Source organism: Vulpes vulpes, chromosome 13 (genome assembly GCF_048418805.1).
Source record: "Vulpes vulpes isolate BD-2025 chromosome 13, VulVul3, whole genome shotgun sequence".
Classification (NCBI taxonomy): Eukaryota; Metazoa; Chordata; class Mammalia; order Carnivora; family Canidae; genus Vulpes; species Vulpes vulpes.
Window position 1 is genome coordinate 82,689,124 of NC_132792.1, and position 22,734 is coordinate 82,711,857.

At 45.8% G+C, this 22,734-nt stretch overlaps 1 protein-coding gene across 2 annotated transcripts in view; it reads right to left on the reverse strand.

The window, feature by feature from the left end:
- Window positions 1-22,020: 22,020 nt before the first annotated feature.
- The window catches only part of IMPA2 (inositol monophosphatase 2), a 45,177-nt gene continuing 44,463 nt past the window's right edge, over window positions 22,021-22,734 (reverse strand). For both annotated transcript variants that reach the window (XM_072734865.1, XM_026005981.2), the window contains exon 8: window positions 22,021-22,570. In XM_072734865.1, the coding sequence (XP_072590966.1) occupies window positions 22,455-22,570 (116 nt within the window). In that variant the 3' untranslated portion in view covers window positions 22,021-22,454. The remainder of the gene's footprint in view (window positions 22,571-22,734) is intronic.

The window sequence follows — 22,734 nt, forward strand, 5'->3', positions numbered from 1 at the left end:
CCGGATCGAGTCCCACATCGGTCTCCCTGAGTGGAGCCTGCTTCTCCCTCTGCTTGTGTCTCTGCCTCTCTCTCTCTCTCTCTGTCTCATGAATAAATAAATAAATAAATAAATAAATAAATAAATAAAATCTTAACAACAACAATAAAAAAAAACTGTTAGAATAAATAACTCAGAGACAAGAAAACAAACAACCCAATAGAAAATGGGCAAGAGATTTGGAGAGATACTTCATTAAAGAAGATAATTCACCTACAAACAAGCACATTAAAAGAAGGTCAACATTATTAGCATTAGAGAAATGCAAATTAGAATTATGAGATACCACCTATTGGGATGTGTGAAAATCATTTACTTACTTACTTACTTATTTATTTATTTATTTATTTATTTATTTTATTTTATTTATTTTTTTTACTTATTTATTTTTGAGAGAGAGAGCATGAGAGCATGCTTATGCATGCTAGTGCGGGTAGTGTGAGATGGGGTGGGAGTGGAGAGAGGCAGAGGGAGGGAGAGAGAGAGAGAGAGAGAGAGAGAGAGAGAGAGAGAAATTCCAAGCAGGCTCCATGCTCAGCGCAATGACCCTGAGATCATGACCTGAGATGCAATTAAGAGTTGGGTTCCAAACCGACTGAGCCACACAGATGCCCCAGGATGAGTGAAATTTAAAAATTAAAAACAAATCTGACACGGGTGCCTGGGGGTGTGATCTTAGGGTTGAGTTCAAGCCCCATGTGTAATGTGGAGTTTATTAAAACAAACAAACAAACAAATAGAAGAGGGGTACCTAGTGGCTCAGTGGTTGAGCATCTGCCTTTGGCTCAGGTCATGATCCCAGGGGTCCCAGGATCAAGTTCCGCATCGGGCTCCCTGCAGGGAGGCTGCTTCTCTCTCTCTGTGTCTCATGAATAAATAAGTAAAATCTTGAACAACAAAAAAACCTAGGGACTACTGCTTGGCAGTAAAACAAAATGTATCCCTGCTGTGTGCAACAACATGCATGAGCCCAGAATTCATTTTGCTAAGTGAAAGAAACCAGATTCAAAAGAATATGGACTGTGTAATTCCATTTATATGACATTTTGGAAAAGGCAAAAATATAGCAACCCTAGAAACTGGAGTTGAGGGAAAAATGACTACAAAAGGTATAGCGGGGAATTTGCCAGGGGTGGGGGCTGGGGAGTGGTGGACTGGTTGAAAATCTTGGTTGTGGTGGTAGTTACACAACTGAATGCATTGTCAAATTTTGCAGAGATGCACATTACATCTACTGTATGTAAATCATACTTCAATAAAAAGAAGACTGGTAAGAGTGAAAAATGGCATCACTCTGGAATTTTCTTCCAGAAATTTTTAAAAAAATTTCAGCAGTTTTTTAAAAAATAGAATTAAATGTACATTTGTCCTATTACCCAGTGAATCCCCTAGGCCCAGGTATTTTGCCCTAGAGAAATAAAACATTTGTTCACATAAAGACTTGTACAGGATCCTTATTCAGAATGGCCCCATATTAGAAATAGCTCTACTGTCTAACAGGATGGGATAAACACATTTTGGTACACTTATGCAATAGAATACTACTCTTTGAAAAAAGAAACCAAGTATTGATCTACTCAGCAACATGGGTGACTCTTAAAAACATTATGTTGAGTGAAAGGAGTCAGGCAGGAAAGAGCATGTATTTGCAGGATTCCATTTGTGTGAAGTCCCAGAATGGATGAAGTGATCTGTGGGAACAGAAATGAGAACAGCAGTTGTCTTGGGTAGAGGAGGCCACAGACTAGAAAGGAACAGAGGGAAGGCTGTAGACTCACGATGAAATCTGGGTCTTGATTAGGGTATTGGTTACATGGGTATAGATCTCTGTCAAAGTACAAATGGTACACCTAAGCCCTGTGCAGGCTTCGGTATGTAACTTTCACCTCAATAAAAAAATATGTATCTAGTGAAAGAAGTCAGTAAATGCTGACAGCATGAGGGGGTATGAGGAAATTTCTGGGTGATGGAAATATTTATATCTTGTTTGGAGTAATCAAAACTCATTGAACTGAACACATAAGAACAGTGTGATTCATCGTATGTAAATGATACTTCAATACAAAATAATACAAAAATAGAAAAATAATAATGCTGCAAAAAAGAACAGTAGTAAGACTAATAGGCATCATATTTTTAAAAATTAAAAATTTTAATTTAAATTCAATTAACATGTAGTGTGTCGTTGGTTTCAGATATAGAGTTCAGTGATTCATCAGTTGCATATAATACCCAGTGCTCATCCCATCATGTGCCCTGCTTCATGCCCGTCATCCAGGTACCCCATCCTCCCACCCACCTCCCCTCCAGCGACCCTCAGTTTGTTTCCTATAGTTAAGAGTCTCTGGGGCACCTGGGTGGCTCAGTGGTTGAGTGTCTGCCTTTGGCTCAGGTCGTGATCCTGGGGTCTTGGTTTTGAGTCCTGCATCAGGCTCCTCACAGGAAGCCTGTTTCTCCCTCTGCCTGTGTCTCTGCCTCTCTCATGAATGAATAAAATAAAACTAAAAAAAAAAAGTCTCTTACAGTTTCTTTCCCTTTCTGATTTTATCTTGTTTTATAAAATATTTTTAATTGTGGTAAAAAAAAACACAGAATATAAAATTTACCATCCTAACCACTTTCTAAGAGTGCAGATCTGTAGTGTTTAGTATATCCATGCTGCTGTGCAACAGATCTCTAGAACTTTTTCGTCTCAGAGAACTGAATCTCCACATTCATTAAATAGTAATCTCCCACGACCACTCCCCCAGCCCCCACAACCACCATTCTACTTTGCCTCTATAAATTTGACTACTTCAGGGACCTCAGATAAGTGGAAACACACAGTATTTGTCTTTTTCTTACTGGCTTATGTCCTCAAGGTTCATTCATGCTGTAGCATATTGCAGAATTTCCTTCCTTTTTAAGGCTGAATAATATTCTATTGTGTGAATGTATCACACTTTGTATTATCTATTCATCCACCGATAGACAATTGGGTTTCATCCACCTCTTGGCTCTTGTGAATAATGCTGCTATAAAAACATGAGTATAAAAATTTGGCATTACATTTTTTTTAAATGTAAAACTGGAGTAGCATGGACTATCTTATTGTCACCCTTTGCTCCCTTTTCTGCACTGACTTTTCCACTGATCAGGAATTCATCAGAGGCTGGCGCAGTAACAGAGTAAGACACCCATACCACGTGTTGACTCTCGACAGTGACCCTGGCTGAGCAAAAAGCTCGTGCTTTTCTCAAAGCCTAAAATGTATCTGGGGGCAATGTAGAAAGACAGTTGGAGGTTATTTCAAGCCAAAAGACAGCAAAGGTCATCTTTTGTATGCACCCAGGGACAAGACCTTCTGGATTGTAGGCATAGTGGCTCTAACTTTCTTACACAATAACTCTAACTCCTGGCCCCATTTGGCTTCTGGCGGGGCCCTCACCCCTGCCCCAGATGCCCCAGAAAGCCTGCAGAGAAGGTGTGTAGCTAGTGCCAGCCACCAGGTGGCAGTAGACATGCCACTCTCCCAGGCACTGCAGGACCTAGAGTGTCCTGCCAACATGACTAGCTTTTTTGCCCATCTGCTAGCCTTTCTCTTGCCCCACACCAGTCCTCCTTCTCACATTCTAGGCTTTGCATAAAGTTTCTCTAGTCATTGCTGCCAATAGGTGAATTGATGATGCCCCTGGGGAAGCCCTGAGGTTGGTGTGCAAGCTTGTATAGTCTATAATGTTTTGGACAAGATTATGGCCAACATAATCTGATCGCTTAGGGCTTTTCAGAATCTGGAGTAGCAATCATGTCATTTTTTGCATGCCCTGCGCACAGGCCCAACACAGGCACAGCTTCTTGTGTTTCTGAACAAGACCTATAGGCCAGCCGGAGAGCGTAAGACCAGCTCTAGGTACACTTACAGGCTGGGAAGCTAGGAATTTGGCCTCCACTGGAAACACCATTTCCCCATATCCTTACCACCAGAAAGGGGAATGCACATCCCTTCTGGCCACGGCCCCCAAACGACTGCATTCTGTCGTAGTGCAGGGGTTAATCTCCTCCCCGCTGCCTCAGGAATAAGACAGTACATTAGACATTCTATACTTGTTATGTTTAAGCTTTGTAGAGCAGTGACCTGGGGTAGAAACTGCTTCCCTACTTGGCTTTATAGTCTCCCTTGATTCTAAAGCAAGCATGTGTCTTAAATGTGTACCTACTGAGCCCTTCTAGGTACCAAGGACATCTGGACTACGTCATTACTAAGAATTTATCGTGTAGCTTCATACCTGTATCAGACTGGTCACCATTTATACTCTCCTGCCATCCAGTTTAATTTAATCTGACAGGTGTCTACCAAGAGCCTGCTGTGTGCTCCATCCTTCTGCAAATAGAGACCTGCTCAGATAGCTTTGAGGGTGCCGCATGGTCTGTAAGACAAATCACAGCCTTTAGCAAGGCTCCTCAGGCCCTGTGATCTTCTTCCAGTCTGTGGTGCCTGGCATTGAGTGAGCCTTTACCAGATGCTCGCTGCTGACGGCGATCATTTCTCTGGCCTCCCTGCCTGCTGCCCCCACTCCTGTCTCCTACCCTCCGGTTATACTGGGCACTGTCACTGTCTCAGCATCATTGTTCATGCGATTTCTTCTGCTGAGACAGCTTCTCTTTGTCCATCTAAATTCTAACTCATCTTTCCGGATCTAGCCGAGATGTAATCCCTCCCATAAGACCTTCTGGTGTCTTTCCTCTCCGACATAATACATTCCTCCTCTCCACTGTCCTCTAGCACCTTGCTCTCTTACCTTTTTTTTATAGCATCAGTCATTTATAATCTTACATGCCTGTTTGTATACATCTTTACTTCAAATGGTAAATGTTTTGAGGACAGTAATCAGGAGGACAGTAATCATCAGTAATTATTATGAGTAACTTAGCACTTAGCTCAGAACTTAACTGTGGTAGATGTAAAAATAATGACAAACATTTCCTAGGAGTCCTCCATCTGGCCAGGAACACTGCTGAGAGCCATACAGATACATCTCCTTGCCTCCTCACCCTATGAGTAGGCGATGTTATTACCTACGTTACAGATAATGAAACTGAGGCACAGAGAGTATGAGAAGCCTATAGTCTTATACAGCAAGTCAGTAGTGTTGTTGGGATATGTTCAACAGATGATTATCAGCATGTTGAATGAAATTGAATTAAGGTTTTTCTTATTCTGGAAAGATGTCTAAATAAATAGCCAAATAGCTAAATAGCTAAATAAATAAATAAATAAATAAATAAATAAATAAATAAAAGTCATGGTCCCTGTCCTTGAAATACTTAATGGACGACACTTTTTTTTTTCCAGGCATTTTTTTTTTTAACCGACAAAAATTTGAAAGACTCAAATTCAAAGGCACTGTGGGACTCAAAAAGCTCTAGTTTCTAAGTTACAGAATCAGCACATTCTGGAAAAATTCAATGACATTTAAAAATGTAAGATTCACTCTTGTCAGTGAGTTCCTTTTCAGGGATCTCTGTTTCAGGGATTCTGTAGCCTTAGCAGGATCATTTCACTTGGCTCATGGCACCACATCGGCATGTCGTTGCTTTGGTTTCTACAAAAGAAGTGAGGAAATGGCCTACTCTTAACGGTTGAGTACATATAATCCTGTTGAGTGACTATGAGGTATGCAAAAAAGACCATGGGATTTGCAAATATGATGAGGTTTGTCACTGGTTCCATCACATCCCAGGAGTACAGGATGGACGGCGGCGCTAACACCGGCCCCCCCGACGGCTGCTGGGTTGGGCTTCTGGGCAGGCTTCCATTCACCTTTTATCTGTTGGAGAGGCTGGGGCTGTCGGTTTTCTGGGGGGTCAGTTTTCTGCCGTCAATGGTGCTCTCTCTTTTTCTGAAACTCCTCTCAATGCAAAGCTGTATTGAGAGGTACAATACAGGTGCCTGATTGTACAGGTAAACAGTTTGGGAACCAAAGATTTCACATTTTCCTAATTCCGTCTCTTCCTGGGAGCACTGGACATCACAGGGCATTTTGTTGATGATCAGTTTAAAATCAGTCATCAGCAGAATTCCCATCAAGGTTGAAGCTGGAGTCTGTCTGTCATCTGCTGTGAAGGTGGCTGCAGTTTTGACCTCTTTAGCTTCATTTCTTAGGTCCCGGAGGAAGGCACCAACTGTTGGTGACACTGGTTTGGCCACAAATCGACAGCCCGGTTTTCTGGATGGCGCCGCTAGTGTTGGGGGGCTGGGGGGGGCAGGCCGTGCCTCGGATCAACCGCTGCTTCATCGGGGGCACCGCTGCACTCCAGAGACGTGGCGGCGAGCGTTTTAGATTTCCGCACAGCAACACGCGCGCAAAGCCCCGGGCGTCGGCGTTTGCGGCCGCGGGGTGCGGGGTGCGGGGCCGCGGGGTGCGGGGTGCGGGGCCGGGGCCCAGGGCTGGGCCGCGGCGACCCCGCGGGAGCGCCCCCTGCCGGGCCGCCCGGCAACACGGGAGGGAGCAGCACAGAACCGCGCGCGCCGATCCAGAGCGGGGGCTCCGGTCCCCCGGAAATGTCGCCCCGTGTCGTTAAACGCCTGTTCCAAAGGGAGTATCGTAGCCACGAAAAACAAAAACAGCCTCTTGCCCAGGGCCTGGGCCCCCGCACGCCGCTCGCCGTCTCCAAGCGCACCCTAGGGCCAGGGCCGACTGCGCACCGAGGGCGTTGCCCGGGCCGCGGACGCCAGGGGGCGGCCTCGGGTCGGCGGCCGAGCCTCCAGGCCCAGGCCCAGGGGCGCGGAGTCAGCCCCGGGGAGGGGGACGGGGACGGGGACGGGGAGGCGGCGGCTGGGCCAGTTCCCTCCGGAGCTAAGCTCCTCTCCGGGAATCGGGCCCAGAGGGCACTGCCCAGAGGCTGTCCCGGCGGGCTCCGCCTCCCGCCCCCTGGCCGTCCCGCCTCCGCGACGGGCAGGCGCAGGTGGCGGCGGGGGATGGGGGAAGGGCTGTCGACGTGAGCGAGGGGGATGAGTGTGACAGCCGTGCAAAAGCTCTTGGGCGCGTGCTTTGCAGTGAGACCACCACGCGGGACGCCCCTTGGGCCATGCAAGCTGCTTGCGACATTCTTCGCAGCCCTGGGGCTGGGGGTGCAGCTGCAGCTGGTTCTTAGGAGGACGCACCCTGGACAAATTTCTCTCTAGCAGCCAAACCCTCCTGCTCTGGAGCATAAGTGACTCACAGGCAGGCTGGCCCTGAGCTGGGGGCGGCTGGGTGTGGGTGGGGGGGCGTCGCCCTGTGACCCGAGTGGGCGGGGGGTGGGGGGGGAGACTCACCTGCCTCCACCTGGGTGCCTTAGTGCCGGCAGAATTTCAATAAAAGGAAACCAGAATCGGAATCCCAAAAGAGCCAAAGGCCGTGCTGTGAAGACTGCTACCGGGGAAAATAAAAAGCTCTGCATGTAGGTCTAAAAGCTACTTCCGCAGGGAGCTGCCCAGGGAGGCCTCTCTTCATAGCAACACATATTAAGGATTTTGACTTACTTTTTGTTGTTGAACACTGAAAAAGAAAACCGCATACCTGTTGTGTGTGTGACCTGAAGTTATTAATATCTTTTTAGAAAAGATTTATTTAGAGAGAGTGAGCAAGGTGGAGAGGAGCAGAGGGAGAGAATCTCACGCAGACTTCCTCCTGCTGGGCACTGAGCCCCAGAGGGGCTGGATTTCAGTGCCCTGAGATCATGAGCTGGGCTGAAATCAAGAGTTGGACACTCAACCAACTGAGCCAACCAGGTGCCCCTTAAGTCATTAGTGTCTTAGTGACATACTCTCTTCCCCAAGCCAGGGAGGCTGCAGACCCGGCCTTCTGTGCCATGTGGGGCCCACAGCATGAGAGGGTGGGGGGCTGCCTCCCTGTCTGTGGCAGAGGCCTCGGAGGCATCCTGCTGACGTCCCACTTGAGACATAGAGAACCAAAGAAGTCATGACATGGAAACACTTCTGGGAAGCGGCAGCTGGAGGCTGAAACCCACAACAAGGAAAAAGGGCCTGAGATGGTCTTGGTGAATCTGGTCCAGTTGCCAGATGTGCACAGAGCTTGGCCAACTCGGGGGTGAGAAATGAGGCCATCCCAGGGGATGGGGAGGAGACAGAGGACATGCCCATGCTGAGTCAGGCCATCTGGACCCTGGCGGGGATACTGAGATTGCGCATTTGCCCTGAGCCATCCATAGCCTGCACCACTTCCTCCTCTTCCGAGGCTAAATGTCTGATGCTCTTGCTCCTCTAGCAGGTGAGTGTGTCAGGTACACCTGCAATCTACCGTCAGGCTAGTGACTGATAGGATCTGCAGAACAGAGGCCGTGCAGGACCCTGGACCGGTGACTGTCAGCCCAAGCCTCTCCTTTTTCTTCTCAAGGAGATGGACTTCTACACTGATGTGATGGAAGTCCCCCTGCAGGTTCCTCCGGGGCCCTTCATAGTAACGGCGTGTCCTTTTGGAGTGATGTCAACGTAAATTGCAGAGAATGGTCTTCATTCTTGCAGTAGGTGCAGCCAAGCCAGAGGCGGATGTCAAGTGGAAGCTGTGAGCTCCAGGGGCCTGAGCGCGTACTGCACTAGGAAACAGGGCTGGGCTACTCCTTGCCTGTGAACGTGTGTCCTCTGGGTCACAACATTCCCCGAGGCCAGAATCATGTCCCCCCTTGTGATTCCCTCTTCCTCCCAACCCCAGGCTCAGGCTCTTTGGGCTCCTCCAGCCCCGTGGTGGTGGCCGTCCTGCCCCTTGACTGCTTCCGTGGGCCCCGGGCCTACAATCCGCACACCTGGATCTAAAGCAGTCATTGGGACCTCTCACAAAAATCCCCCTCCTTTCCTACACTGGGTCCTCAGCCTTCAGTTCCTGTCACCCCCTCTCTCACTGTTTGGGGTTAGTCTCGGGGTTGCCGACGTGCTGAATGTGTGGTGATGGAATGGCACCTGAGGGGCCGGGGGCAGGGCCAGGCTAATGCCAGGAAGCCATGGGGGGCTCCAGTGTTTTTGGTGAACCCCCACTGACACAGGACAGAATTACCCGACATCCAGGATTTTGTCTTCCTGTGACCAGTACAGGAGGCCTGCATGAGGTGGCTGAGTGGCACTGCGCCCTGAGGCCTTCCCGGCGGGAAGGGAAGCGTGGCTTGGGCTGGGGCAGTGAGAGAGGCCAGGGAGCTGCGTGGGCAGCCTTCGCCCTTGGGTTCTGTGTTCTGGCTCCTGCAAGTGCTCTGCTCTTCTGTTTGATGCACGTCTGCTTGACGCAGCCATGTGTGCGCAGTTTCATGTACTCCGCCGACCCCAGGAGCAGCACTTGACCTGGTTTCACACAAAGGCCCAGACAGCTTCCTCCAGTGGCTTGGGCTCACCCATCTGGTACATATTGTCCTGTGACATCTTCTCAATAGCCCAGGGAGAGCCCTGGACAAGTTCCACGTTACTTATTTCTCCAAAGACCAAGAGAGGGCAAGTGACTTCAAGGTCACACAGTTACTTTAGTGTGAACTTGGGACCAGAATCCATGTTTCCTGACTCCTGGTTTGGATAGTGACATTTGGTGATGTGCTAGGACAAGTTTTCCCTTCTATTTTGGGCTTGATCATCAAAGACTAGGTGAACATTATTTTGTAAAGAAGTCAATGATATGGCAAACAGTTTGGTTGACTCTGAAGATCACAAAAGTGGGCAGCTCACTTGGCTTCTGGGAGGTTTATCCAGGCAGTGGCATCCCAGCATCATGTTCCATGGTGGCTGTGTTCTGTGCCCCAGCTTGGCACCCCCCTGTTTTCCAGGGGGTCTCTCCACTTCTCTGAAGAGGCCGTGACAATGCTCATGTCAAAAACTTCCCAGAGTTCCCAGCTCTGGACTCTCAGAAAGTGCGGAACGCAGAAACAAACACAGGTGGAGACACCCAGGGTGCCTGCAGCCATTTACTTAGGCTGCCCCATAGGGTGCTCTCTCAAAGGCTTTTCCTGTGGGGAGTTCAATCTCTGAAGAAACCTTCCATTAGACACTTAAGAGCTTAGAGACAGCATGTGATTGATGATCGTTAGACCTCGAAATGCATGTTGAAAAACATAAGGAATTTTGTGTGTGTATTTATACTTAGAACTGTTTGAGTATATCCTGAGCAAATAAAATCTTGCAAATCTAAGCTTAAGATCATCGACAATTTGGTGACACATGAACATATATTTTAAAGTTTCATTCAAAAAAACTATCCCTTGCATTAGAAAGTCCCATTCGATGAAGTAATAAAATGGCAAACTGGGCTGTTTCCAGAAATGAAAGAAAACCCTGTCTCCTCAAAGAGGACTGTACCTAGTCAGTAGCTTGGCAAGACCAGGGCACTGGGGCCCAGGAACACAGAGCGCTCAGAGCAGTTCTGGGTCTTCTGGAGGGTGATCAGACATGGAGTAGGCTCCTAGCCTCAAAGACACAACTATTACAATGTGTAATTATTATTATTTTTTAAAGATTTATTTATTTATTTATTTTTAAAGATTTTATTTATTTATTCATGAGAGACACACAGAGAGAGAGAGAGAGGCAGAGACACAGGCAGAAGCAGGCTCCATGCAGGGAGCCCGATGTGGGACTCGATCTCGGGTCTCCAGGATCATGCCCTGGACTGAAGGCAGCGCTAAACTGCTGATCCACCCCAGCTGCCCTACAAAGTGTAATTAAGATACAGTGCTCACAATAAGGTGAACCTATGGAAATATACAAAAAACCCAGAGTTACTTAAAAACAAAATGTATCTGCTACCCCAGCAGGGTAACACACACCTCTTCTCCATCCCTGCTGGGATCTTTGGTGAGGCGTGGTATTTACTAGTTAACAGGCTGAGGAAATAGAATCTGGGAAAAGCCCCGGAGAACTGTCATGTACAAATGCTAGGTATCAACTGGGGCCTGGGTTTCCTTCAGTGGTTTGCCCAGGGCCACATGGCTGGCATAGAGTCAGGACTTGAATACAGAACCAGTTCTGATCCTTGTCCAGTGTGCTACCCACACTTCGTATACTTTCCCTTGAATCTTATGTGTATGCTCAATAGCCCACATCAGTGTTTTCAAAGTCACAAATGTATGCCTAAAAAATACTAATTGATGTTCAGAATGGCATTAACCTTACCATAATATTTTGGTATTGCTTTTGAGTTTCTCTTTTTTCCCTTTCAATACATGTGGGTTTCAAGGAAGAACTCCCTTACAGTTCATTCTACTAGTACCTTCATGTCATAAGTGGGTTGCCACAAGGTATAAAAATAGCTAAAGGTTGTCCATGTGTACATGTAAAGATTAGGAGACTTGATAGGAAAAAATGTTTGTTCGTTTATTTATTTTAAAGATTTTATTTATAAATTCCTGAGAGACACAGAGAGAGAGAGGCAGAGACACAGGCAGAGGGAGAAGCAGGCTCCATGCAGGAGCCTGACATGGGACTTGATCCCGGGACTCCAGGATCCTGCCCTGGGCCAAAGGCAGGCGCTAAACAGCTGAGCCACCCAGGCATCCATTTTTAAATTAATTAATTAAGATTTTATTTATTTATTCATGAGAGACACAGAGAGAGAGAGGCAGAGACACAGGCAGAGGGATAAGCAGGCTCCCCGGGGAGAGCCCAATGTGAGACTCGATCCCAGGACTCCAGGATCATGCCTTGAGCCGAAGGCAGATGCTCAACCACTGAGCCACCCAGGCGTCCCAGGAAAAATGTTTTTAAATGATCACTGTTGGGGAACCGGACAATCTCTTCCAACACCGCACATTCTGAGCTCAGGTGATAAAACAGCAGTCTGAACACCACCAGCAGCCCTCAGTGCACAGAGCTTTCCAGGAAGCTTGGAGAATCAAGAGGGCAGGTGTGTCGAGCTTGCTTTTATTAGCCACTGCCTTTGGGTGTCTGTAGTATGGACACGGTCACTGCAAGGGTGATGAGACAGCTGTACTTGGAGATGCCCCTAATGCAATTATCATTTATTTTTACACCTGGTGTTTTTGCACAAGGCAATGATCCCACATCCGTATCTGAAGCCCACTGAGCTATACGCCTTTCTTCAGGTTCCTGGTTAAGGCAATGGGAACACCCCGACTGTGCGGCCCCAAAGCTTGCGTCTTTGGTATCTTGCATCTGAGTCGTTAAGCGTCTGCTTAACACGGGAGGAGGGATCCCTGGGTGGCGCAGCGGTTTGGCGCCTGCCTTTGGCCCAGGGCGCGATCCTGGAGACCCGGGATCGAATCCCACATCAGGCTCCCGGTGCATGGAGCCTGCTTCTCCCTCCGCCTGTGTCTCTGCCTCTCTCTCTCTCTCTGTGACTATCATAAATAAATAAAAAATTAAAAAAAAAAAAAAACACGGGAGGAGAGAAGCCTGTCCCTGTGACAGGGACAGCACGGGTGGGTCATGGCATGAGGCACATTTTCGGGAGGCGACTCACTAAAGCAGTTTTTAAAAGTGACTGTAATCTCCTATGGAAAACTTAGTAAATTAAGTTAGCTACACAACTTAGAAAATTAAATTTACAAAGTGTCTCATTTGCTTACATAACTGTTTTTAGTAATAATGTGAAAGTTCTATTCTGGGCAGTTATTCTATCAGTCTGAGCTCTGAAGTCTCCCGGAACCCTGGAACCCTGTCCTGCTCGTCCTCCGGCCAGGTCTACATAGCCTTCGCTTGACTAGCTTGCTTCCATTTATGTCACTAATTTTTTTTTTTCCTGAAGATTTATTTGAGAGAGAATGCATGCAGAGGAAGAGGAGCAGATTCCCCACTGAACAAAGCCTGATGCAGGGCTCGATCCCATGACCCTTGAGATCATGCCCTGAGTGGAAATCAAGAGTTGGATGCTTACCTGACTGAGCCACCCAGGTGCCCCGCGTCACTAATCTTTAAAATGTATTAAAACTAACCTCCTCATTCAGAAACCCTTGGGTGAGCGCTTACGTATTTCAGTTGCCCCAAGTTAACTTGAACACAGAACATTTTAATGATATGAAAGATCTTGGTGTGAGGGGTGCTCTCTGGAGGAACGGCATGCCTCTCCTGGAGGTCAGCAAGAGGCTGGGTGCTGGTCAGCAGGGCATGCCGGACACTCGAGATGCCCGGGGTGACAGAAGCACCAAGTAGCAAAGGCCCTTGACCCGGGAGTTCTGTGGCTGTACATGCTGGGTGCCAACGTGCTGCACGTACCAAAAGTGAGGGTGCCCCTGCACTGAGACTTAGTCCCAAAGGAGATCCCAGTCCTCACACATCTGAACCCTGTACCTGTGCACCTTCTGGGGGTTCTCCTGGTCACCTCATTCAGATCAGAAAAGGAAACTTTTTTTTTTTAGATTTTATTTATTTATTCATGAGAGTTGCACAGAGAGAGGCAGAGACACAGGCAGAGGGAGAAGCAGGCTCCATGCAGGGAGCCCGATGTGGGACTCAATCCCAGAACCCTGGGATCACCACCTGAGCCACCCAGGCATCCCAGAAATGTCTTTTTGATAGCAAATCTACCAATTAATAACCCAAAGGGAAGTGGGGATAAGGCATCTGGGGAAGACTGACTTTCCCAATTTTATTTATTTATTTATTTATTTATTTATTTATTTATTTATTTATTTATTTAAAAGATTTTATTTATCCATGAGAGACACACACACACACACACACACAGAGAAAGAGAGAGAGAGAGAGAGAGAGAGAGAGAGAAGCAGGCTCCATGCAGGCAGCCCAATGTGGGGCTCAATCCCGGGTCTTCAGGGCCGAAGGTGGTGCTAAACTGCTGAGCCACCTGAGGTGCCCTCAATTTTTTTAGAATCTTAAGTAGGCTCCAGGTCCAGAGTGGAGTCCAACCCGGGATTTGAACTCAGGAGCCTGAGATCAAAGCCAGGCACTTAACTGACTGAGTGACCCAGGCATCCCTGACCTTCTCAATTCTTCAACTTGAGAAAGGGTACCTGGCTAGTCAGCGAATATGTATTTCCTTTATGTATTTCCACCTCCTACGAAGGGAAAAATAAGGCCCAGAAAATACAATTTCTTCTCATCGAATAAATGGATCACAGAAACAACATCACTTCAGAGATTTGTTCTTGAATTATTCATTTTACTTCAGTTCAGCCCATGTCTTGGATTTCAAATACTAACATGTTGGCCATCAGACTGACTGGCTCTAATGCTGCAGGGCCCAGGTAAGCAAACCCAACCAAACTGTCTTAAGTCTGTAAATGCCTCAAGGTTACAAAAGCCAAACCCAAGGACAACCAACCACAAGCAGACAGCTGGGTCTTACGCTATAGCCAAGCAATATGTCCTCACTTTGCTTCTGCCCTTTCCCTAGAAAAGGTTCCCCCTACCAGTTCCTGTCAATGGATCTCTCCTAACCACTTCCTGTTTGAACTGCCTGGCTGGAATCCATTTTTGCTCAAGTAAACTAAAATTTAACATGCTCAGTTGACCTTTTCACATCTTTGGTGTCAGAAGTGGGATCTGAAGGTGACCCTCAGCCCCCTTCCCACGGCCCCAGGAGCAAGGAGCAACCAGGCCTACATGCCCATGGAGCCCAGTTGCCTCACTGCATTCTCACTGCATCTAGAGCCGGTGGGTAAGATCTCAGCTCTGCAGTTTCTACATTTGAAAGAGCTCTCTGCATTTATTTGAGCATTTGTTTTTCCGGACTGGGTCTGAGAATCACCTAGAAGAAACCACACCAGGTCTAGGGTCAGCCTAGGTCCAATTTAAGCTGGACTGGGCCCAGTGAGGCCTCAGGGAATGGGAGGAGGAGAAAAATGGGTTCCTCTGAGTCCCAACAATTTGGGACTCCTCCGTCTGGGACCCTGGCTAACTATATGTACCCAAGATCTCGTTGCATTACAGTAATCGATTTGGGAACTTTTAACCTAGATAAGTGTATCCATTTATGAAGTGCTCTAGAGAAAAGAAATTTCTGAATTTCCCCAAAACAATGGAATACACTTTTTATTGGTATACAGAAGTTTCTAAGAAACTGAATGAATCAAAAAAAATGTTTCTTTAAAAGATTCTGTACAAAAGGCAAATGATAAGCTTATGCAACAATGGCAGTGAATCTAAAAAGAAGTGCATACTGTCTGAGTGCTCCTTCCCTAGATATTCTGACTCTACGAGTCCCTTCCCTCCATTGCCTTTCCACTCTGAAGATGAGCTCCAGGTTAAACCAATGCCTTTGAAAGTGAGGTCTTCTGCAGAGCCTGCAATACCAGATGTAACCACTTTTCTCCATGGTCAAAGGCTGAGGATTCAAAGATTGTCCAAACACTAAAGGGAGTCCTCAAAAATTTATGAGGAATTCAGAATTTTTTAAAAAAGATTTTAAGTAATCTTTATAGCCAACACAAGGCTTGAACTCACCACACCAAGATTAAGAGTTGCATGTTCTACCGACTGAGCCAGCCAGGTCCTCTGAGGAATTTGGAATTCTAACTGGAGCTTATGATCTGGGGCTCCTGAGTCTCTACTGATTTATTCATATGACATTAGCAAATGGGTGGCTGAAGCCAAATGGGAAAATCCTAGAGGCAATACTAAATACCCATATACTAATTTCTTTGCCAGGAATGGACCAAAATGCATTAGGAAAATAGCCCAAGACCTACCTGAAAGTATTGATAAGGCATTTCTTCCAAGGACCGACTGGTCTCTATCATTCAGTCTTGCAAACAAACAAACAAAAGGATGAACCCAGTCTCAGACTATAGACAAGATTGGAGACCTTTTCTTTGTAAAACATTCTGTGCTTTCTTCATTAAATGCAGACCTAGAAAATGCCCTGACTTCCTTATTTATTAGGGGGTATCAGCCTAAAGTGGCCTAATGACACGCAAACTGGGGTGGGCAACAGCCCCTCTTGCTGAATTTACAGCCTTAGCTGAGCATTTTGAAAAACCTCAGGGCCAAGATAACTCAAAAGCCAATAAACTTGTGGTCCTATATTTACAACAGCTCCAAGGGCTGAGGACCTCAACATATGCACTTTAAGCCAGAACTCAGACGTCTTCCATTCAGGAATACTGTATCCTGGGACACCTGGGGGGCTCAGTGGTTTGGCACCTGCCTTCAGCCCAGGGTATGATCCTGGAGTCCCAGGATCGAGTCCCACATCGGGCTTCCTGCGTGGAGCCTGCTTCTCCCTCTGCCTGTGTCTCTGTCTGTCTGTCTGTCTCTCTCTCTCTCTCTCTGTGTGTCTTTCATAAAAAAAAAAAAAAAAAGGAATACTGTGTCTTTCATTGTAAACAACAAGGGCACTGGGAAAGGAATGCCTGATGCTGAACCTATCATTTTATAGATCTCCACCTATTAATCCACACTGTTTTTCCATTGGGGGAAGGCTTAAAAAAATTAATCATCAAAATAATAATAAGCATTAATGGAGTTCCAAGGGATCTTCCAGGAAATTGCTCCCCATGACACCTCATGGGGTGAGCAAGGGGAAAAGAAGATAAAAATCAATGGAGAATCCTATACAGTATTGGTGGGTATACATTAAGTTTGATCAACAATAAATCCCACTTTCATAAAATAGCAAATCCCTCCGAGTAAAGAACATTTTTGTGTTGTAAGGGTTTTTTTTTTTTTAAGATTTTATTTATTTATTAATGAGAGGCACTGAGAGAGAAAGAGGCAGAGACACAGGCAGAGGGAGAAGCAGGCTCCACACAGGGAGCCTGCTGTGGGATCACGCCCTGGGCTGAAGGTGGCGCTAAACCGCTGAGCCACCCGGGCTGCCCTGTAGTAAGGGTTTTTAACCAAATTCAAAGTGTACCTATATCTAAACCAGTCCAGATGCTATTAGGGCCATTTCCAGGAAACCATACATTCCTTTTGTGCGGCACTGCCCCAGCATTAGAAGATTGGGTTCCTAAATTGAGGAGTCAGATAAAATGTAATCAGGAGAAGAAATTACCTGAGGTGCTCTGCTCTGTCCAAGCAAGACTTAATGAAATTGAGATGCAAAGTGTGAGAGCCCTGATCTCTCAGAAGTGCCTGAATGCCTACCGGCTTCTTACTCAATTGACACAGGCAAAATTAAAAGTCCTGAACCCATAAAAGTCCAAATAGATCATTCCAAACCCCTGCCTAAATTGTCTCAGTATTCACTAAGACCAGAATCTATAGAAGATTTAACTAATAAGCAAGGACTTAGAATCCTGTGCACTAGTCCCTGTAATGCTCCAACCTTACCCATTAAAAGACTAAATGGACAAGGCTGGAGGTGTGTAGGATCTGCATGTAAACAATAAAAATGTGATACTCAGGTTCCCTGTAGTTCCAAATCTCAACACCTTGTTATCTAAGGTAAAATGCATCACAGCGGTAGATCTTTGCTCTGCTTTCTTCAGTATCTGAGTTGATAGCAAGAATCAATATTTATTCATCTTCACTTGGAAAAATCAACATATACCTGTTCTATATTGCCACAAGGATTCACTGAAGCCCCATCCTGTTTTTTAAAGGTTTTACATCAAGAGCTTACAGTTCTCTAAGAATGCTACACACACACACACACACACACACACACACACACACACACATATATGCCTTATCTTTATGCTCCCCTCTAAGGGAGGACTCAGAAATTGATTCAGTTTAACTATTATAGCAGTTAGTTTGTAAAGGCCATAAGACTTTCAAGGAAAAAAACTCAATTCTCAAAAGACAAGGTCCATTATCTGGGACATGATTTGAATGTAGAAGGCTTTCCCTCTCACCTGAAAGAATAAAGACCACCCAAAACTCCCCCAGAACCACAACTAATAACAGTTTCTTGGATTTGCAGGATACTGTAGGTCTTGGGTTACACATTTTTCTGATTGCATCGTTCTGTTTGAGCTTACAAGGAACTCAATTCCAGAGCCCTTATCCTGGGAAGCTAATCATGAACAAGCCTGCAGCCAACTAACATCAGCCCTGCAACAAACTCCAGCCCTAGGGCTCCCAAACTATACTAGACCATTTACCTTATTTGTCTGTTAGAGTGATAACCAGCTTTAGGAATTCTAACCTAGAGCACAGAGGAAAACGCAGACCTACTGCTGACCCCATCTTACAGTGAGACCCAGTGGCCAGAACATATCCAAACTGCTGGAAAGTGGTAGTCACAGTGCCTAAACTGGTGGAAGCCTCAACTGAACTGGTGTTAGGACATGACCCAACACTACAAGTACCTCATGCTAGTCAGAGTCCATTACACTGCGATCAGATTCAACATTTTTAGCAAGTAGATGAACATCTTGTGAGAACTTGCTCCCTTCTTCACCTTCTAACTTCCATCTCTTGTGCTGCAGCTCACTCAACCCTGCTGCCCTGGGCTGATGATAGCACAGAGCCTCGTAAATGTGCAGATGTGCTGTCATGGTTATGATTTATAGGACAAATCATTAGAAAGCCCAGATTTAATATTCTTCATCAATAGGTCAATATGCTAAGAATGTAGAAGGGAAGTATCAAGCAGGAATGCTACAATAACTCAGCATGAACTTCTAGAAAGGGGACTCTTCCTGACTTTAAGTCTGCAACCAACAGAATTACATGCCCTCACTTAGGCTTGTTAGCTACCCAAAGACACCAAAAGCACATATGCTTTTGGGGTGGACTTTGACTTTGCTACATTATGGAAATAGAGTTCCTCACTTCTGGAAAACTGGACTAAATGAAATGCTCTCTGCCATTCTATTGACTGAGTGAACTGGAATTACTAAAAATGAACTTCATACTAGAAAACAGAACCCGAGTATCAGGGAAATGTTCTAGCAGACTTCCAAGCTAAATCAGCCAGCACTAAAAATATTCCAATATACAACTTGAGTGAACTCCATCAGATTGATTCTAACCAAATTATTTATGACAATCTATATAGAAGACAAAATCAGGCACCTGAGTTGGGCCAACGTATGTTGAGACTAAGAGTGCAAATTTAGTATTAGACGAGGATACATGGGGGGCCTTGATGGCCTCCTGGTTCTTCCTGAGTCCTTAAAAATGCCATTACTAGAAGTGCTACATTCTGCAACTCATCATGGCAGAGGAAAAAAATGACCTAAATTATGAAAAAGGATTGGTGGGTGACTGTTCCAAGGCAAAACTGGTTTATGACCAATGTCTGATTGATCAAACTCCTAACTCTGGAAAGACCATTAAGATGGCTCATTAGATGGCGTACTCCTACCACCTATGGGGCCATTTGAACACTTACAAATTGCTTCCACAATGGGTTATCTATATGTCCTTGTCATTGTTTGAATTTTCTCAGGACAGACTAAAACCTTGCAGAAGTGCAGATGCCACAATCATGACTAAGAAACTCTTAGAAAAGATAGTTTTCTTTACAGGGTATCCCCAGAGAGATCTCCAGTGATGGGGAACTCATTTCACTGGGCAAATAACTAAACAAAGAGGGTGCTGCTGATGCAATGGCATTACTACTGTCCTTACCATCTTCAGTCATCTGGTAAAGTTGAGTGGACACATGGTAGCTTAAAACTAAAGCTAGCTAAATGAACAGCATTGACTGGACTGCCCGGGCCAAAAGTTCTATTGGTTTGGATGGCAATTAAATCAACACTTACGGGAAAACATAAATTAGCATCTCATGAAATATTAATAGGAAGACCTACGCTTTTAATGATAGAACCACATGTGTCTCCTGTACACATATTCTGACTCAGTGACTCAGTATTGTAAAGCTTTAATGTATTATGCCACAGTGTATTTCTACCAGGTAAAGGAAGCTTTTCATGACCCTCCTGCACATGGCTGAACTTTCCACAACTTAGAACCTGGAGAGTGGGTCTTTTGGAAACGACACCCAGGAAAGATTGCCCTTGGATCTCATTGGAAAGGACCATATCGGTTCTCCTCACAACCGAGATGGCAGCCAAACTTCAGGAACTTGAACCCTCGGGCCACAACTCATAGTTGAAAGGGATCCTCCAGATTCTCGAAACTATACACCAGACAGAGATGTAAAGCTAAGATTGACCACAGAGGTTCCTCCCCAGAAGTATATGACAGCTTGAGGTGGACAGCTCTCCCAAATTCACGGATCCAAATCTTTATCTCTAGTACAAAACCTTTATCCCTTTTGCCTGTTTCCTATCTATCTTTTCTGTCTACTGATGCATGGGAAGACAACACTATAATTAGGATCTCACAAACAATAGCTACTGTAGGAAACTATACTAACTGGATGTCACACTAAACCAAAATCAGGACTTGAAGGAAATCCTGAAGGCCCCTATATGCCTAAATTGTTCTGTAGGTCCATTTTATAAAGTTAACACACTAAATCTACATAGACTTGTTTCTTGCCTCAATTTAACCAAATCCTGGAATGGGAAAACAAGATTCAGTGAATGCATATAAAAAAAGATGCTGCAGAGCAGCCAATGTCAATCAGGTCAATTGTAGGCTTGCTGTTAGGTCCATATATCTGGGTGGTCTTTCAACATGTGATAACAGACTATTTGAGTCTTGGATGAATGACACTAATACCTCTACACCCAGCAATGGGTCTATGGATGCTAATACTTTGAGTGAGCCCTATGTGTACCTCCTTGCTACACCTTTACATGTGGAGGTTTGGGCAATGGCTTCTATGCTTGGGCAATTTGTTGTCCTGACAGTTGGAGGATGAAAGAACAATGTGCCCTAACTGTATTTGCTGTTCCATTATCCCTTCAAATACCTTGGAACTCAACAGTGTTCCATTCCCCTGAATTTACCAAAAAGAAGTTTACCAGCAGATGTTAACCCCTCTGGATGCAGATCATTTGGCAGGTCCCTTCTTCCTTGGCTTGGAGCTATTACAAATGAACATATGATTAGACACTTACCCTTAACTCTGGCAACCACTGCTGAGTCTAAAAGCCATGGCCACACAACAAAAGTCCCCAGGCTCTCCTGCTGAGGTGGTTTTAGACAGTGGAATTGCTTTAGATTACTTGTTGGCTGAACAAGGGGGAGTCTGTGCCATAGCAAATACCTCCTGCTGTTCCTAGATAAACATCTCTGGTTTTGTAGAAACTCCAATACAAGAAATGGACAAACAAGCTCCTTTTACACAGGCTGATACCTTCCTTATCTGATACATTCTTTGATTTATTTGAACCGACTGGTTTGGTTCACGGGGCCCAGGGCTAGGTATGTACTTCAGTGCCTTGGTATTGTCTTCCTCATAGTCAGTATCATAGTCTATCTGGTGAGCTGTGTTGTCTCAAAGGTCTTACATGCTTGTAGCCATCAGCACATTAGATGGTCCCACTGCACTTGGAGAAACAGAAATAAGCTGAACAATGGGAAAAGTAGCAAAAGCAATTCTTCCATGGATCTGACACCATAATCAAGGAGTTTCACAAGAGCAATTTAACTCTGATGTTGACAGAGCGACACTAACACCAAGGTTTTGGGTAATCTCTCAAGTATGAGAGGATGACCAAAAAGGGGGACTGTTAAATTAATTAAAAATGAGGCCATAAGACTGAGGAGGCCTAACGCATCTCACAAGCACAGCACCTACATAAGCAAACCAAAACCTAAGCTGGTAAGTTCTCAAGGTTATAAGGTGAATCTAAGGACAACCAATCACAAACAGGCAAAGAGGTTTTAAACTATAGCGCACTGATAATTTTCTTACTTTACTTTTGCCTTTTCTCTATAAAAGCTTTCCCCTGCTGCCGTGGACAGAGTGCTTCCAGCCTCTTCTCTTTGGTACCGCTTGATTTGAGTTGATTTATGTCAAATAAATTCCTAAAATTTTCATATGCCATACTTTACCTACTAACACACACATGATAATTACTGAAATAGTTTTCACAGTGCTTACCAAAGGCAGCAGACAGCAAACACTGCCAACTTGGGCTTTAATATGAGAACTTTCCCCAAGAGCCTGCAACTACAGCTGTGGAGGGTTGTGGGTCATTTGGGGAAGAGGTGACACACTCATGGAGGGAAACAGATAAGCAGAGTGCCATTATTTTGATTTATTGCATTCTGAAGTACCGTGGGGGAGGGCCTGAGAACAAGTCCGCTTTATCAGCAGTTCTAAAGCCTTATTACCTGAGATTTGCATTCTGGAGGAAAAAAAGTTGAGACTGAATTTTCGATACGTACACCATACAAGATTCGGGTCTTGGCCCTGACAGAAGAACTGGTACTAACCTGACAAAGGCTATGTGAGATCAAGAAGAGACACCAGCTAAACACCGAGTCCCGGTGAAAGATGTGGATTTACCCAGAAAGCCACATGCTTGAGCATAACACCTCCCTCTGGCGGTGGTCAGAGACGCATGACGTGTGCAGGCTGCTAGAGGCAGCTTCGTCCCTGGGGCTTGCCACCAGCCCCCACAGTCCCAGGAAGGCCCAGGCCTTGGGTCGCAGTTCTCGGCCCCTTTGCTCCCTTTCACTTCTCATCATCCCGCCCATAGTTAATTGTTTGCAAGGCCTGAGCTATGAGTGTCGCCATTTCTCGGGTGCCCGCAGCAACCACTCTGCAAGACATGAGGTCGAGAGGTCCGCCTGAGGACAGAGAACAGAGGGCACCTGAGTTACTGGAGAGGCCAGAACAGTCCTGAATGAGGACTGGGCACACACACATTCCAAGGAAAACAAACTCCTGGGACAGGCTGGAGGTGGGACCAAAGGGTGAGGTCTAGGTGTGAGCCTGGCCGAAGTGCGGGCGT